The 18490-nt window shown below is 35.6% G+C and overlaps 1 protein-coding gene and 1 non-coding gene across 8 annotated transcripts in view; one reads left to right on the top strand and one right to left on the bottom strand.

Moving 5' to 3' along the window:
- The window catches only part of Als2 (alsin Rho guanine nucleotide exchange factor ALS2), a 79947-nt gene that overhangs the window by 3197 nt on the left and 58260 nt on the right, over window positions 1–18490 (top strand). For 6 of the 7 annotated variants that reach the window (XR_006855820.2, XM_046462970.2, XM_046462968.2 and 3 more), the window contains 3 exons: window positions 9143–9222; window positions 11705–11859; window positions 15078–16015. Coding sequence is in view for 6 of the 7 variants with exons in the window: in XM_046462970.2 (XP_046318926.1) it covers window positions 9203–9222; window positions 11705–11859; window positions 15078–16015 (1113 nt within the window). In the remaining variant the exon portion in view is untranslated. Of the gene's footprint in view, window positions 1–9142; window positions 9223–11704; window positions 11860–12907; window positions 13220–15077; window positions 16016–18490 lie in introns of those variants that run through there. The other variant, XM_058578220.1, reaches the window with a different exon arrangement.
- On the bottom strand, window positions 4525–4600 carry Trnai-uau (transfer RNA isoleucine (anticodon UAU)). The gene has a single exon. It is a non-coding gene; the product is annotated as a tRNA-Ile (tRNA).

Here is an 18490-nt window from a genome sequence, read left to right as displayed (position 1 = left end):
TGGCATCTGGGTGGGCTGTAATTTATTTCAGGGTTCTTTTCTCTGACAGCCTAAATTTTTGTTGAACCAATTTCTTAACTGAACTTGGGGCAGTTTCCCAAACAAACATGTAACAAAGATTTAAAGTAGCAATATAATGCAGAATAATAATAATAATCCAACTGTATGTTGTAGGAAAACTGGTTTATGCATGCAATTAAATACTTATTCCCTAGTGAAAATGAACTATGTCTTTACTTACCAGTATAGATACACCTCAAGTACATAATGTTAACTGAAAAGAATCAAGTTGCCAAAGGATATATAAAGTAAGATGTATTTTAAAGCCATCCAGTCACATATATTGTTTATTGATAAGTATATATCATGTATGTATTATGTATTTATCTAAAGTACATAAAAGTATAAGCATCTGTGTGGGAATGAGATCTATTTTTACTGAGTAGAGCTCCTTCAGCTCTCAATATAACTTTTTCTTCTGTTTTTAAAGAAAGCTGAAGCAAATTTGGAAATATGTTCATGAATCTGTTAAAACTGGGTGATGAATATGTGGATTTGTTTTTTATTTTTACAGTTTTATGTATGGCGAAGATGGTTTGTGAAACTCATACTTTAAAATTTCTTTTTTAATCAGGGTACTTTCCAACATGTTTTCTTTATTTTACTTTGTAACCTCAAAGTAGTAGAATGAAAAATAACTTCTCTCCCTGCCACAGGGAGTGCATCTCCACTATGTGAAGCTGTACTGTTTTGAAGACAGGAGATAGACCAATTCTTTGGTCAAGTTTTACTTTGCAGTTTGACTTTGGGTCCTGGGAAACACTTTTTTTTTTTTTTAAGGAAATGAGGAGTGATCCCTTTTAAAAAGCTGCAGGGGAATTAAACTGCTAGAGATTCTGGGAAATACAGGCATATACTGGTCTTGAATTCTCAAAGTATAGAGGAGTAAGTTGAATCATAGTACTATAAAAGGAATTTGGATATAGATTAACTCAGATATGAAATTACCACAGATTTCATGTGATCGTTTGCATTAGTTATTCTCATGGGTATGATAATTCTAGCAATTGAATTTCAAATTCCCAAGTACTGCAACAATTTATGCTTCTTATTATATGGCATTATTACAGAATGTTTCATGGGAATTTTAGTAATTCTGAAAAATTCATTTTAAAAATATGCAGTAGTTACAAAAGAAGCTAAATGAGCATGACTGGGTATTTATCGTGCTGCATTTACATACTCTTCCCTTTTAGAGGATTCCCATAATCAGAAGAGTGCAGATTTATTAGGTTTCGGTATAAAATTAGCAAGGCATCAAAAAGTACACTGTGAGGCTGGGCGTGGTGGAACACCTGTAATCCTAGTGGCTCAGGAGGCTGAGGCAGGAGGATTGTGAATGTAAAGCCAGCCTCAGCAAAAGAGAGGTGCTAAGTAACTCAGTAAGACCCTGTGTCTAAATAAAATTAAAAAAAGGGCTGGGAGTGTGGTTCAGAGGTTGAGTGCCCCTGAGTTCAATCCCTGGTATCCCCCCACCAAAAATAAATAAATAAACAAATAAATAAATAAATAAACAAACACTGAGATATCTTCACGTCCCTGATCACACCAAAAGCTGTCTCCCTGTACTAAGGGGAAAGGGAGAAAGATATTATTCTTCCTTGGGTTGTGTAACATTTGCAAAGTAGCACGAGATAAAAGTGTCTCCATGGTTAGGAAATACCATTATCAAATTGTGTACAAGAATTTGTATTATGAAAGATATTTTACTTTTGTATCTTGATGTTTACTTTTATTATAGTCTCTAGAAATCTATAGCATTTGTAGAATAGAACTCAAGATTAAGGGCAGTGTCTCCCACTCAAGTATTCACTTAAATGTAGCCAGCTTGTATGAAGTGGTTACTATGGGTACCAGCGTACTGTACCAATGAATAAGGTTTAGTGTCTTGGCTTCAGGAGTTTTGTTGTTGTTGGCAATACTAGAGATCATACCCAGGTCTTGCAAGTGCTCTACTGAGCTACTTCCCCAGCCCTTTTAATATTTTTATTTTGAGACAGGGTCTTGCTAAGTTTCAGGCTGGCCTGAAACTTCCGATCTTCCTGTGTTAGCCTCCCTAGTAGTTGGGATTATTGGTGTGCACCACTGTGCCTGCCTTACCTTTAGTAATTTTTCATGAATGAATGACTTAGTAAGTGCATTATCCTATTGGTAACAAAGTTGTAAATAAGTAGCTTTCTAGATCAGCCTACTGAATTTATTCAATACATTAATTTACTGAGTTCTTCATCTGGGTGAAAATTTAAAGGCTAGTCAGCTCCTGAATTAGAGTTAGGCAGTGCTCCCTATGCATCACTTACTGTTGAGAATGCTGGGATTTTAAGTGGATTTGACCTTCCATGGTGGTTGATTTGTCAAGGCTTCAGTGATAGGCGATCTTCCTTAACCTTCTGTAGTGCTTGGTGAAGGTTTCAGGGCAGGATGTCCAAAAAGTAGCAGTTGTTATTGTATAGGTTATTTGTAAGTTAGATGTTTGAGTTAATCTAGATGTAAATATATTGACTGAGACAAACATTTATTAAGCATTTACCCTGTGTACATTCCAGATACTCTTAAATTATTATTTGCTGTATTCACAATATAAATTCTAGGTTACTACATTATAATAAAATATGACCAACTAAAACTTTATGAAGAAAATGTTAATGGGTACTTGAAATTTTGTTTTTGTGTGTGTGGTGCTGGAGATTGAAACCAGGGCCTTTATACATTGCTAGATAAGCACTGAGTCATGGCCCCAGATCTTTTCCTTTTGTTTTGAGACAGGGTCTTGCTAGGTTGCTCTGGCTGGCTTCAAACTTTTGATCTTGTCTGAGCCTCCTAAGTAGCTGGTATTGTTATTATTGTTGTTGTTATTTTGTGTTCATGTAATTTATTTTACTAATAATGTCCCCCAAAGTGTAAGAATGGTGGTACAAAGGAGATACCAGGATATAAAACATGGATGGATAATTTAACTCTGATACTGCATGATAATGCATGTAAGAAAAAACATAATAGGGCTTGGTACTGTCCCAGGCATCTGTTAAGGGACTTAGAACTTTATCTCCTGTGTATAAGGGTGGGGACTATTGTAGTATGGAAATTCTTTGAGGCAGAAATTCATATATTTACACATGTATGTTGTCTGTCTACAGATATTAAGTACCTTTCCTATATTAGAAACATGCTAAGCAGCTGGGATATGCACCCTGTGTCCATAGAAATTTTAGACTAGCAAAGTACCTGCAATATAATAATAAAAAAATACATGTAATTTAGATGTTGAAATTTAAGCACTTGAAGTTTTCACTATGATCCACAGATTTATCTGTCACTAAGTTATTAAGGAAAAAGGTCTTTATTCTTTTAAAGTTTACTAGAGATAAATACAGGAAATTCCTATACAATTTTTTCTTTTTTGCACTTGAGATAATAGTCTACTAATGCATTCCTCTACCACAAACATTTTATCTATATCCTGCCCTGTTCCCTCCAAGTTTAAGGCAGCTTACAAAAGTGTATAAATATAAGGTAAAATAAAGAAACAGAAAGAATAAAGCCAGGAGTGAGAATAGAATATACAACACACACATCATAAAGTCCTAATCATCTACAAGCAGCAGCATATGGGACATCCTCCTCTAGAATCCATAATCCTGCCTTTGTCTGTACTGATCATCTTTTTTCTTTTAAAAAATATAGACCCTCTTGTGAAAGATGAATTCTTCTACACATGTTCTGGATGCCATTCTCTTGTTTTTTGGTTGCTTTATATAATTTTTATTTTATTTTTTTTTCTCTCTCACTTTGGGACTTTGGTTCTGTCCTCTGTCCTCATCTCCCTGGGATGATAACCAGTGTTGTGCAAACAGGTTCAACTATCTCATCTCCCCCACTTCAAACAAAAGGAAACAAAACCCTTGATCTTCACAGTCCCCTTCAGCTACTGCTCCATTCCTTTGTTTTCCATTTCAATATTTTTCAAAAGAATCATTTCTAGTTCTTTATTTTGGGTCTTCATTTCCCGTTTAAATTCACTTTTTTTACAGTGTGGTTTTCACTCCCCAAACAGACCACTGAAATTGTGACCAAGCTCAGCAGTGATACCTGTCTGTTTTGGCAGATGCAGCGGACACTTTTTAAGATCTCATCATATGAACCCCTGCTGCCTTGACCTAATTGGCCTCCTCCTCTGCTTTGCTTTCATGTGCCCACAACATGGTCGTGTTTCTCCTTCCTTTCGGACCACTTCTGACCTCAGTCATCTTTGTTGGGTCCCCACTCTGGTCAAGCTGTATGTGTAGGAGCTCTGTACAGCTTGATCCTGTGCCTTTCCTTTTTCTTTACCCACACTCGATGCCTATTGTGCTGATTTCAGATATTATTCATATGTCTTCCCATATGTCTTTCTTCTGAACTCCATGTTCTTATATTAAACTGCTAATTTAACAAGTACTTTCTTTGCTTTTTTTTTTTTTTTGATGGTGGTGCTGGGGATTGAACCCAGGGCCTTGTGCATATAAGGCAAGCACTCTACCAACTGAGCTATATCCCCACCCTTGACATGTACTTTTACAGGCAACTTGAACTTAACAAAAACAACAAAAATTTTACCAGAATCTTGTATTTCACTTGAGGATCTTGTCTCTCTCAGTCTTTCCCATTTCAGTAAATAGAACCACTAAGCTTGGGGCAGTGGTACATACCTATAATACTAGCTACTCAGTAGGCCGAGGCAGGAAGATTGCAAGTTCCAGGCCAGCCTGGGTAATTTAGTGAGACCCTGCTCAAAATAAAATTTTAGAAGGATTAGGGGATGTGGCTGAGTGGTAGAGTGTTTGCCTAGCTTGTATGAGAGGCCATAGGTTCAACTCCCAGTACTCAAAAAAAAAAAAAAAAAAAAAAGAACCATTAACATATAGCTGTTCAAGTTAGAACCTGGAGCCCAAACTTGATACCTCTTCCTTTATGTCATTTATTCATCTCTTTCATCTCCACCAAGTTGGCAGACTTATATGAAATGAAAGAGCCCAGATCTCCTCACTCCAATGAGAACATGAGCCAAGGGAGTATTTATAGGCAGGATATTCCTTGCAAAATTAATTTGTGTGCTGTAAGTGAATATGTTCAGTATAAAATTGACTTAAATGTTTTCAAAGAAATGTTAATCATAGGACTGGGGTTGTGGCTCAGTGGTAGAGCATGTGTGAGGTCCTGGGTTCTATCCTCAGCACCACATAAAAATAACTAAAATAAAGGTATTGGGTCCATCTACAACTAAAAAAAATTAAAAAAAAAAAGAAATGTAAATCATTGCCATTAAGTCATCAAAACATCGATAGGATATCTTGGTGGAAGCAGTACAACTTCCTCCTGTACTCTTCAAGGTGAAGTTAATGTTAAAAGTACAAGAAAGAACTGGTTCCCTGTGTTTATAATCCCAGCTACTGTGGAGGCTGAGGCAGGGAGATCACTTGAGGCCCGGAGTTAGAGGCCAGCCTGAGCAACATAGTGAGACCCCCACCTGCCACTCCACTCCCCCCCAAAATACATAAACTGAAGAAAATATAAAAATAGTTAAAAGTTGGGAGACATGTACCAAAATGGTAGTTGTTTTAGAATACAAGATTCAAGTCTCTTGTTCAAAACCCTTGGGGCAAGATGTGTTTTGGAATTTATATTTCTTTTTCTCTTAAGAATAAGGTGTATAAACCATATATTATATAATACTTTGTGTAGGATCTATAATATTATTACATTATTATTATGTTAATATTTATGCAGCAAGATAGAGAGATATAAAGGCTAGACTACTTCACATTTGTTCAGGTCAAATTTTGCTGTCAGAGGGTTCAGGTCAGATTAGATTATTTCACCAAAAGAATTATGGAAAAAATCTAGTTTTAAAAGTTTTTAGATTTTGGATTTCTGGCTAAGGTATTGTGGAACTGTAGGTGATTTGTAGCTCTTCTTTCTTCAATAATTAGCACATCTAGACCAGATTAATTTTTAGGGCACTCCCAGATTATGGTATTAAATGATATCCTCAGCACATACCAGCTCCTTTTTCTGTTATATGTAGCAGGAGGATGTGTATCCAGTGGAGTCCAAAAATGGAGTTTGATCATTAAGAACTATTTGCTCTTATTTTTAAAGAGCATCTGAGAGTTTAATTACTTTACATTTTACTGTGGAAGAAATAGTAATTTAAAGTATAGGGTGATATACTTTAAAGTGGATCAAGCTTTGTTCTTTGGCTCATAGAACTTAATAGCTACAAGGAATGCTAGAGTCTAGTTTGCTTACTTTTTGGAGATACCATTGATCTATGGAGAGGTAAAAAGGCAAGAGAAGCCCATGTATTCTGACTCCAAGTAAGTGATGCTTATATAGCATCACACAGCTTCTTTATGAGAGCTGCTTAATCTAAAACAGGTCTATGGAAGAAAGTTATTATTAATAGAAGAAAAGCAATAGTACAGAGATCTTTCCCCTCAAAGAATGGAGGGTAAGGACCTTAAAGAGGAAGCCCCATGATTAAACAATTTTATAAAACTTTTAAAAATACAGCAATGAAAGCAATTAAGGAAGCTTAAGTGCTATTAAAAATCTTATAGATATCTTGGAGAGGCAATTCTAAAAATACTAGAAAAAGAAAAAATTTAGGTTTACTTCCCTTTTCTGTATGAATGCATAATTGAGAAAGAATGTCTTGATAAATTTACACATGTGAGTAAAACTTTATAACAAGCTTTTCATATTTAACTGTGATATTCCAATATTATTTCTTTCTTTTTCTTTTTTCCCCAGTACTGGGGATTGAACCCAGGGACTGAACCCAGGGACACTCTATCACTGAGCTACATCCTAGTCCTTTTTTGTTTTGAGACAGGGTGACCCTAAGTTGTCCAGGCTGGCCTTGAACTTACCATCCTTCTGCCTTAACCTATCAAATGGAATTACAGTAGTGTACCATAGTGCTGGCACATCTGTACCCAGCTTCCCTCTTCCACTTTGAAGAACTCTTATGATTACCTTGGGTCCACCTGGATACCAGAATAATCTCCCTTTCTTAAGGTCAGCTGATTAGTACCATGTCACCTAATAGTCTCAGGGCCTGGACATCTTTGGGGACCATTATTCTGTCTACCCTATACAATAAGTAAAATAGAACAACAAAAACTTTGCAAAGCAGTTTATGGAGTTTTAATTCAATTTGGGTTTAGGGAAACAGGGGGGTGGTGATAAATAAAGATGTAATTGTTTTTTAAAGAAAACTCTGACTGTGTGCAGTGGTGCTCACCTGTAATCCCAGCAGTTTGGGAGGCTCAGACTGGAGGATCACAAGTTCAAGGCTAGTCTAAGCAACTCAGTGAGACTCTGTCTCAAAATAAAAAATAAAAAGGGTTAGGGATATAGCTTAGCATAAAATTGCCCCTGGGTTAAAATTCCTAGTAAGCATCTCCCAAAATAACAACAAAAAAAAAAGAATAGAAAAATTATTCAAAACTCTGACACTAAGGATAAATATTGATGATTTTATTCACTTTACCAAAAGATTCTCAATATTCTTGAGGTATTTTCCATGCAGCGAATCTATTGTGAGAAGTATGATGTGCTTATGTACTTCCGCATCCTCCCAGAGGAGTTCTCTGGCTTCCGTAGGGTACTGCTGGAATTTAGCCAAAGGTATAGAACTGCTTGATCTGCAACAGATAAGCACAGATTAGATCTGGCTTCAAAATTTCACTGTACACAACGAAATGTAGATTTTATTAAAGCTAGTTATTTATGCAAAAAATGCAGTAGCACTTAATGCTTGTATTTTTAAAATCAATAACATTTATTAAATTTATTCTGATTTACTTCCTGTTTACACAGTACCCTTTATCCAACTTTGAATGATTCAAAATCTTTCTAAAATAAGCAGTAGGTAGAAAGTAATTTCCTTAAATATACAGATGGAAAACAGTAAGAATTCACAGGTAACCTGGAGTAAACAGATGGACCTTAGATTACCCCTGCCAGTATGGGCTGTTTCCAGTGCACTGTGAACCATATCCTTTTCCAGAAAAAAAAAATCACAAATTTGTGCCCAGTATTTTTGTGGTCCACATATAAAAAGGCTTCATTGCTGTTATTTTCATGAGCTTTGGTAACCTTAAAAATGTAAATATCTGAATTGAAATGCTTTCAGCATTTCTTCAGCTTCTTTATTTTTCAATGTCTTAATATTTATTCAACACTTAGTTTCTAAACAGGTGGGTCATGATATTTGTACAGTGATTTAAAAAATTTTTTTAGATATTGATGGACCTTTATTTTGTTCATTTATTTATATGCTGTGCTGAGAATCGAACCCAGTGCCTCACACATGCTAGGCAAGTGCTCTACCCCCGCATCCACAACCCCAGCCCCTGTACAGTGATTTTGATGTGGCTCTTTCCCACTGAATGGTGGATTTTAAAACACCTATTTTAAAATTCAAGCAACTTCTAGCCCTCTAGATGAGGCATGTTATTAGTTTTGAATTGAGGAATTGATTTGGGAAAAATACTGCTAGTTCCAATAAATGAAAAAACTTCCTTTTTTAATAATGTAACTTTTTGTTCATTACTGAAATACATAAAATTATTTGGATCTAATATATTACTGAGGCGATTTTAACAAATCTTCCTCAATTGATATTTAAATCTTCATATTTTCCAGAAACATTTTAAAAGTAACCTTAATATGTATGTAATTTTTGAATTTAACACATTGATTTTGGGGTTAAACCATCTTCTTCATAATACAAAACAAACAAAAAATCAGTTGCCTGGAGCAGTACAGTTTAACTGTAGTAGTCTTTTCTTCCTTGACATTACATTTGGCAGGTCAACAGGCATTTTTATAAGCTTGGTGGGCAGACTCAGTTTAGATATTTGACTTTGGCAGGCAGGATGTGAAATAGTTTAAATAGTTTTGCTGTGTATTTATTGCCCAGTGAATGTACACTTGTTAGTGGGCAGCACTCCCCCCTCCGTTTTCAAGTCTGAGGAATAAAATAGCAAAGTATTCTTAACTCTCTTTGTGTTTACCCTGTTTTTTTCCCATTTAGGTCTTGATATACTCTTTCTGAAGAGGGAATGGTTTGGTGATGGAGTGCTCCCACTGACCGATGGACTCAAAGAAGAGAAGGTAAAATCAATTCTTCCTTCTCTTCTATTGTTCTAGGAAAACAATAAACAATTCTATGCAGGTAGCTTTTCTTCAGTTTAATTTTTTTGGTTGTTGATGGTTGTTAAGTGGGAATAGTTAGTGACATTTGTAGTTGATTGGTAAAGAGAGAATAATATTAAAATTTGACTAGTAATAAGCTTTGTTGCTAGTTTCTTATGCTTGTAAAGACACTAAATAGCTTCACTTCATTATTTTAAAGCTCTTGTAGCCATTTTTTTCTTACAAATAATTTTAAGTTTTCAGAGGTATCTTTACTAATTTTAATCAAACTTTATCCTTAGAAAACTAGTCATAGAAGATATTTAGAAAGAAGGTTAAATTTGTGGCTTTTCTTCCATAGAACCATGGTATTACACAATAATAATTTAAGGGAGTATTGTTTAGCAAAAGTAGAGAAATTCTAGGTATTCAAAAAAATTGTTCCACATATCAACTAAATTTACCCCACTAAAATTTTAGCACCTGTGTTCTAGTAAAAAGGAAAAGGGGGAAAATTATCATTGTGGCATGTAGGAAAACTTTGTAAAGGAAAACAGAATAGCTTAATATACACTTTTCCTAGAAGGGGTGGCAGTTAGATTATAGTCATTATTTTTCAGCTGTGAGTTTTGTATTATTTGAAATAAAATCATCAAATTAGATGGAATTCTTAGGCTGGAAAATGAATAAAGCCTGAAAGATTTTATTGGCATCTGTTGTAAATTTTTCTTAAATCTAAATAATGGAAAATAGTATAGAGAGTCTTGAAAAACTAGAAAAAGAACTACCATATGACCCAGAAATTCCACTACTGGGCGAATATTTCCAAAGGAAAGGAAACAAGAATATTGAAGAGATGTCTGTAACCCTGTGATTATTGCAGCTCTGTTCACAGTAGCCAAGATATGGAATCAGCCTACATGCCTGTTAACAGATGAATGGATAAAGAAAATGTGGTATATATATGCATAACAGAATGTATTCAGCCATGACTGGGCACTGTGGGCATTCCTATAATCCTAGCTACTGGGAAGACGGAGGCAGGAGGATCACAAATTTGGGGCTAAGCTGGGCAACGTATCAAGACCCCATCTCAAAATAAAACATTAAAAAGGGCTGGGCATGTAGCTCAGTGGTAAAATGGCCCTTGGTTCAATGTTCAATCCCTAGTACTGAAGAAAAAAAGAAAAATGGAAAAAAAATTCAGCCATGAAAATTTGAAATCTTATCATTTTCAGCAATATGGAGAGAACTGGAGAACATTATGTTAAGTGAAATAAATCAGGCACAGAAAAGTAAATACCACAGGTTTTTACTTAACATGCTGAAGCTGAAAAGTTGATTTCATAGAGAATAGAATAGTGATTGCCAGAGGTTTGAAAGGATTTGGGGGTTATGGGGAGATGGAGAGAGGGTTTAATGGGGATAGTATATCACTGTAGGGAAATATGAATGACAGCAATTAATTACATACTTCAAAATTTCTAGTAGAGAGAATTTTGAATGTTTCCAACATAAAGAAATGATAAATATGCCATTTACCCTGATCTGATTATCTGATCATTACACATTGTAGACGCATATTGAAATAGTCACACTGCACCCCATAAATATGTACAATTATGTATCAATTACAAATCAAAACATTATTTTTGATACCAGGGATTGAAAAACAGGGGCATTTAACCACTGAGCCACATCCCCATCCCTTTTTATTTTTTATTTTGAGACAGGGTCTCACTAAGTTGCTTAGGGCTAAATTGTTGAAGCTGACTCTGAACTTTCGATCCTCCTGCCGCAGCCTCCTGAAGCACTGAGATTACATGCATGTGCCACCATGCCTGGCTCAAATTATTTTAAAAACTTAAACAGAAATTATAGATTTAAACTCAGCTTAAAGTGAAATATGGATTTCTATTTCTCAGATCTTTCTCATCAAAACTTTTCATCAATTATAAACTAATTTTAAAATAAGACTTCGTCTTGGGGGTACTTTATTTTTTTTAGTTGTAGATGGTCATAATACCTTTATTTTGTTTATTTAATTTTTTTTTTAATGTGGTACTAGGGAACAAACCCAGTGGGTATGTTTTAACTTGACTATTTAAACAAGGTATTAATTAATGTATTGAGAAGTTAGAATCTCAAAATTTTATGCTCCCAAATCATAAAACATCCAAAAATATCCAGTTTTTTTCTTTCCTGCTTAGATAGAGAGAAATAATTTGTGGGCTTAGATTATCTTCCAGCCTTTATGTAAATAGTTGTTTTTTTTTTTTTTTGTCTCTTATATCAGAACCAAAGCATAATGTAGGCAATAATTAAACTTTTAGGACCCAATCATCCATGAATCCTGATAAAAGACATAATTTCATGGAAAGTATTAAGACCAAAAGATACAGTTTTGAATTGTAAGAAAAAAATACATATATATTTATATATTTTCCCCAAATGTTTATAGTTCAACAGAAGCAGAAGGATCCAAAGAAAGAGGCCTGGTCCATGTCTGGCAGGCGGGATCCTTTTCCATCATACCAGAGAGATTGCCAGGCTGGGGAGGAAAGACTGTTCTTCAAGCAGCCCTTGGAGTGAAACATGGAGTTCTTTTGACTGAAGGTATTGAAAAGAATGGTTTAACAAATACTAACTAAAATGGTAATAAATGCCTGAGTGTGTAAAGTCAGGTAAGAGAGTTATTGAATGTTAGGGGTTCTCAGTGAACTTTGCTGCTTATAATAGTCAATGTTTATCAAACATTTGTGTGCCAGAATTAACACTAAACATTTTCCACATTTTATCTTTGAATCTTTACCTTATGACGTGGCTGCTCTTGTTATTTACAGATAAAATGAAGGTCATAATAAATAAACTGAAGGTCAGGGAAGTTAAATAATTTCCCTTAGCATACATAGCTATTTAAAGTGTCAGAATCAGGATGGGAACTCAGTCTGATTTCTGATTTTTTTTTTTTGTTTTGGTACAGGGGATTGAACGGGGGGGGGGGGCATATAACCACTGAGCAACACCCCCAGCCCTTTATATTTTTTATTTTTTGAGACAGGGTCTTGCCTAGTTTCTTAGGGCCTTGCCAAGTTGCTTAGAGCCTCGATAAGTTGCTGAGGCTGGCTTTGAACTTGTGATCCTACTACCTCAGCCTCCAGAGCCAGTGGGATTACAGGTGTGCACCACTGTTTCTGGCCCCTCAAAGCCTAGTTTTTAAGTCACTGGACTGTATTGTATCAGTACAGTTTTTCTCAGGCATAAGTAGCAGCTCATAAGAGCACATAAAAACTTGTGCATCTAAAATAGAAACGTGCTAATGTAGAGTTGTCTTTAGTCCCCTGCCTCCAATGAGGATTGAACTCAGGGGTTCTCTACCACTAAGCTACATTCTCCAGACCTTTTTATTTTTCATTTTGAGACAGGATCTTGCTAAATTGCTAAAACTGGCCTTGAATTTCTGATCCTCCTGCCTTAGTCTCCCAAGTTGCTGGGATTATAGGTGTGAGCTTTGAGAGTTGCCTTTAATCTTGATGTCAGTTTATCAACTCAATCATGGCAAATTTGATTTGGGCCAGGATTGCCACTGATTTCACTAATTCATACATTTTGCTGTATAAACATTTATTAAATATTAAATGCTGCTTTGGTATTTTCCTTCTAGGAACTAAGGGAAGATAAACTCTAGGAAATAAAGCTTAAGTCTGACTTTGGAGTTCTCAAGCTCATAAAAGTAGAATACTGTTGTTTTGAATGAAAAGTTGGAATATGTTCATTAAGATATTTGGAAATCTTCAGTAAAAGCTGGGACAATTGAGGGATAACTTGAAATATATATAAATGTCCTATTATTGTTCGTGTTTAAAGCAGTATCCTCAAAGATGCCTACGCTCCAGAAAAAACAAAGTAAAAAAACCTCATTTCACACAATGTGAGCATATTTTAGCACAAAGATCTCTAATGTTATCCTTTTCAGGTGAGAAAATGAATGGTTCTGATTGAATGCTAAAATGATTCAAGATTCTTTGTCTGTATTAAATTTGACTGTTAGCTCATAATTCATTGATACTCCATTATTATGTATTTCAGGGTAAAAATAAAGTGGTGGGGAAGTTACATATCCATTTATTTGCAATGTTGCTCTTGCTAGTGGAATAATGTTACTTGAAAGAGTGAGTGACTGTTGTTTTATTCCTTGGGAGAAAAGTTTAAAAAGTCTTAATCAGTGAGCTTACTTTTCCATTCTTCTTCTTTTTTTTTTTTTTTAATATTCTTTTTAGTTATAGATGGACACAATGACTTTTTTTATTTTTTATTTTTTTGTGGTGCTGGGGATTGAACCCAGGGCCTTGCACACGTGAGGCAAGCACTCTACCAACTGAGCTATATCCCTAGCCCTGCACAATGACTTTATTTTTTATTTATTTATTTTTATGTGGTACTGAGGATTGAATCTAGTGCCTCAAATGCACTAGACAAGTGCTCTACCACTGAGCCACAACCCCAGCCCCCCCATTTATTCTTTATCCAAGCATAAATTTCTTAATAAAAGTTCCTATATCCCCTCTAGCCACTATTGTGTTCTTCCCTATATAACTATTGTGATGAGTTGGCGTGTGTAGCTATATATGCCACACACAATAGGACAGAGATAAAGTTTGCATTTTTTCAATTATCAACTTAATTGCTGCCTTGAGGGGAAAATAGTACTTATTTCTTCATTAATCAAAAAATATGGATAAGTTTCTGTTCATATAGAAAAGAAGGAATAGTAAATTTGATTCAATATTTTTTAAAACTTAAGGTCAAGTCTTTGTTACACTTGAATTTTTAGCCAGCCTGGGTCATATGTACATGCTCCCAAACTCCTACAATATAGCAATAAAATTAAGACTTATAGCTACCTGGATACATATAAGTTATAATTTTGTGTATATCTCACTGCCTTTCATTTTAGTTCTAAAGTTAGCTAGTCATTTGTTAGTTTCATTTGCTTTCTGCTATGTTTATTTTGTTGTGATGATTTGCTTTTTAAGTAAATCTTATCTTAGAAAGGCTCTCTAGTATCTAGTATACAGTATATATATATGGAACATCTAAAAATTACATTTTATGTGACTTACATGTCTTGTTGATACTGGTTCTTTCTGTATAACCTAGAGGCATAAAGCCACTTTCCTAGTCTGGGTCCAAATGAATCTTTATTTTTATGCCATTGTATGATTTTCTGTTGCTCCAACTTCTAGACATTAGCAAATGTGTCTATTTTATTATCTTCTGCTTACTTTATCCTATGGTTACTTTTTTCTGAGTATTTGGTATCTGCTTCTCCAGTAGACTGTTACACTAGCTAGAGTTTAGTAGTAGATTCATGCTGGGAGTTTTAGGATGGGGCTGAAGGAAAGAGTAATAATACCCTTTGACTCAAAGTAACCTGCTGCGGTTTGTAAATTCTCATTATAGTATAGAATGTTTATTTGTTAAAAGTTATGTTATTTGTTGGGGCTTGGATTGTGGCTCAGAGGAAAAGTGCTTGCCTCGCATGCGTGAGGCACTCGGTTCGATCCTCAGCACCACATAAAAAATAAAATAAAGATATTGTATCCACCTATAACTAAAAAAAATAAATAAATATTTAAAAAGTTATGTTATTTATTAAAAGACAAATAAGTGTGAAATACTGTGTGTTTGAATCAAATCGCTACAACCGTCCTTTGGAAAGAATTTTTTAAAATTCTGTTTTGTTAAATCTGGGGGCATAGTGCTAGAAGTTTGCTGATAAAATTTTTAGTTAATTCATTAACCTTCTCTTTTTCTTTTTTTTAAACCTTCAGATGGTGAGGTCTACAGCTTTGGGACTCTTCCTTGGAGAAGCGAATCAGCAGAAATTTGTCCAGATAGTCCCATTCTAGAAAATGCCCTGGTTGGGCAACATGTTGTTACTGTGGCAACAGGGAGCTTCCACAGCGGAGCAGTGACAGAAAGTGGCATAGTGTACATGTGGGGGGAGAACTCTGCGGGTCAGTGTGCAGTAGCTAACCAGCAGTACGTGCCAGAACCGAATCCTGTCAGCATTTCTGATTCTGAGAACAGCCCTTTGTTGGCAGTCAGGATTTTGCAGTTGGCATGTGGCGAGGAGCACACTCTGGCATTGTCAATAAGCAGAGAGATTTGGGCATGGGGTACCGGTTGTCAGTTGGGTCTCATGACCACTACCTTCCCAGTGACAAAGCCACAAAAGGTGGAACATCTTGCTGGGCGCGTAGTGCTACAAGTCGCCTGTGGTGCTTTCCACAGCCTAGCACTTGTGCAATGCCTCCCTTCCCAGGACCTGAAGCCAGTCCCCGAGAGATGCAACCAGTGCAGCCAGCTCCTCATTACCATGACTGACAAAGAGGACCATGTGATTATCTCAGACAGTCACTGTTGCCCTTTAGGTGTGACACTATCAGAATCCCAGGCAGAAAACCACGCCAGCTCTGCCATCAGCCCCTCTGCTGAGACCCTTGACAGTCAGGGAGAAGTGTTTGAGAACACGCTTGTAGAAGCTGGACTGCCGCTTGCCTCCGAATTGAACATTGAAAGCGCCCCCACCACAAGTGGTGATACTACTTCCTCCCAACAAAACATCGAGGGAACAACTGAAATTTCTTCTGCCAGAAGCATACCATCATACCCTGACACCCAGGCAGTAAATGAATACTTGCAGAAACTGTCAGATCATTCAGTAAGGGAGGATTCAAAGAATGGTGAAAAGTCAATGCCACCTCAGGTACTTGCTAAATTTCATAGCCTCAGGGTATTATTAGAGTTGAACTGTATGCACTTTGCTTTAGAAACTTGGAAATGCTAAGATTCTGTGGTGTGTTTTAGTTTGTACGTTTGACTATATTTCTGTTTTGTTAGGTGAGCCTAGAGAAAAGAACCTATATTAATTAAAAATCACTGTGTTCACATTCTGGCTCTTTATCATGTTGAAAAATGTCTTGCTGGGCCTATTTTGGAAGTAGTACCCTCCTTTTTTTTCCCCCCTCATTAATGACCCCCTAGCATGGCTAAGGTACTGAATTTTGGTGGATCCCTGAATAGTTTAGTCTAATATAATCACATATGCACAGAATGTTCTGAGTTCTGTTTTGGAAAGTCCTTTACTTCCTAACAGGGAAGGTTTCAGGGTGGCAGATCCTTCAGTTGTAGGCAGAAAGACACTGAAAGGCATTCTGTTGCGTTTTTATCAGTTATAGCTGTGGTCCTTACTGAACTTTATTTGGTTGGGAGGTAATGTTTTCTTATCTTGTTAAAATCATTCTCATTTTGAATACTTGTGGCAAGATGAACAAAAGCTTTTACCTGTACCTTGCAATAAAGTTTGAGTCTCCCTGCTTAAAACTAATTTTTCTAAAAGGATAATTTCTGCTTTTTACTTAGGTGTAGCCTTTTGATTTTGCTTTTACCAAAACCCTAAAATTAAGAAACTAAAATTAAAAAAACATCTAGTCATAGAAGATCTGCCATGTGGTATTTTTTTCATGCTTTAAAAACCATATAGTCTCTTGATTCTTTATTGCTATTGTTACTCTGTCAGAATGAGAGCATGGAGGTATTTTTAGAAATAATCTTTATTTCACAATCCATTCATGAAACCATGTTGATATTTCATTTGTAAAGTTAATAATAGCTGGGTTTTTTCAACTTTTATTTGGCACTTTTAAAATTCTTTTTAGTTAGACAGGACAATAGAATCTATTTTGATGTATTTATACAAACATGGAATATATCTTATTCTAATTAGGATCCCAGTCTTGTGGATGTATAGGTAAGATTCACTGTGGTATATTCATACATGTACATAGGAAAGTTATGTCAGATTCATTCCACTGTCTTTCCTATTCCTATCCCCCTTCCTTTCCCTACATTCCCCTTTGTCTAATCTGCTAAGCTTCTATTCCTTCCAACCCTTGTTGTGGGTTAGCATCCACATATTAAAGAGAACATTCAACCTTTGGTTTTATGGGGATTGTCTTATTTCACTTAGCTGATAGTCTCCAGATCCATTCATTTACTGGTGTATACCATAAAGTCATTCTTCTTTATGGCCGAGTAATATTCCAATGTGTATATATGCCACAGTTTCTTCATCCATTCATCTGTTGGTGGGTATCCAATAATAGCTGTTTTCTAATATTAACTCTAGTCCCAGCTACTCAAGAGGCTGAGGTAGGAGGATTGCAAGTTTGAGGCTATCCTGGGCAATTTAGCAAGGTGACCTTGTGTAAAAATAAAATAAAAATGGCCGGAAGGCTATAGCTCAGTGGTAGAGTGCTTGCTTAGCATGTGTGAGGCTATGAGTTCAATTCCCAGTATTGCCAAAAACAAAACAAAAATCAAAATAACATTCTTAGACTGCACATGCTTATAAAAAAAAGTGTGATTAAAAAAAAGTCATTCCTTTAATTTACTAAAGTTTAGTTTGTTATATATAGCTTATTTAATTATTAAATTGCCATCAATGAAATTGCATTTTACTTTAGACTTACTTTGTTAAATATGGAAAGTTTTTGTCACTTGGGCTAGTTTTGGTAATGTGTGTTCCTATTAAGTTTAATTCATTCTTCATAAACAGCATTTCAGTCATATATTCAACTTAGAAATTGAGGCTTGGGACAAGATTTTTCTCCTCTGGCCAGATATAACTGAAAGTGTTTCCCATTTATGTGAAGTAAACCAAAATGTTATTGGTTGACCAGTACTCCTAAAATTGTCTTTCATCAAAATTGCTGGTTTTGTATTTTTTCTGTCTTGTTTTTGTTTTATTTATTCACTTACTATATTCTCCAATGTAATTAAAGAGAAAGACTGAATTAGAATAATAATTTAATGTTTATATAAGGTACAGATATTTTGTTTATTTGTTTTTCATGTATGTTTTCTTTGGCAGTGCTGAGGATTGAACCCAGGACCTCATATACACTAGGCAATTGCGGTAACTCAGGGCTACACCCCCAGTCCAATAGATAGCCTTTTGTTACTTTTCCACTACCTAGTGGTAAGAACACCTTAATAGCCACCCCTAAGTATATCACTACTTCTGTAATGAACCTTCATAAAGGGTGGAATATTGAGGTTGGTTCTTCTGAGCAAATTATGAGGTAAAAAAAAAAAAATACACACACACACACACACATATTTGTATTAGAGATTAAACCCAGTGATGCTTACCCACCAAGCCACATCCCCAGCCTTTTTT

Source organism: Marmota monax, unplaced genomic scaffold, assembly GCF_021218885.2.
Source record: "Marmota monax isolate L192 unplaced genomic scaffold, Marmota_monax_Labrador192_F-V1.1 WCK01_AAM20220418_F8-fsc00095, whole genome shotgun sequence".
NCBI lineage: Eukaryota > Metazoa > Chordata > Mammalia > Rodentia > Sciuridae > Marmota > Marmota monax.
The sequence above is the reverse complement of the archived record's forward strand: the minus strand, read 5'-3'. Positions and strand labels throughout refer to the sequence as shown.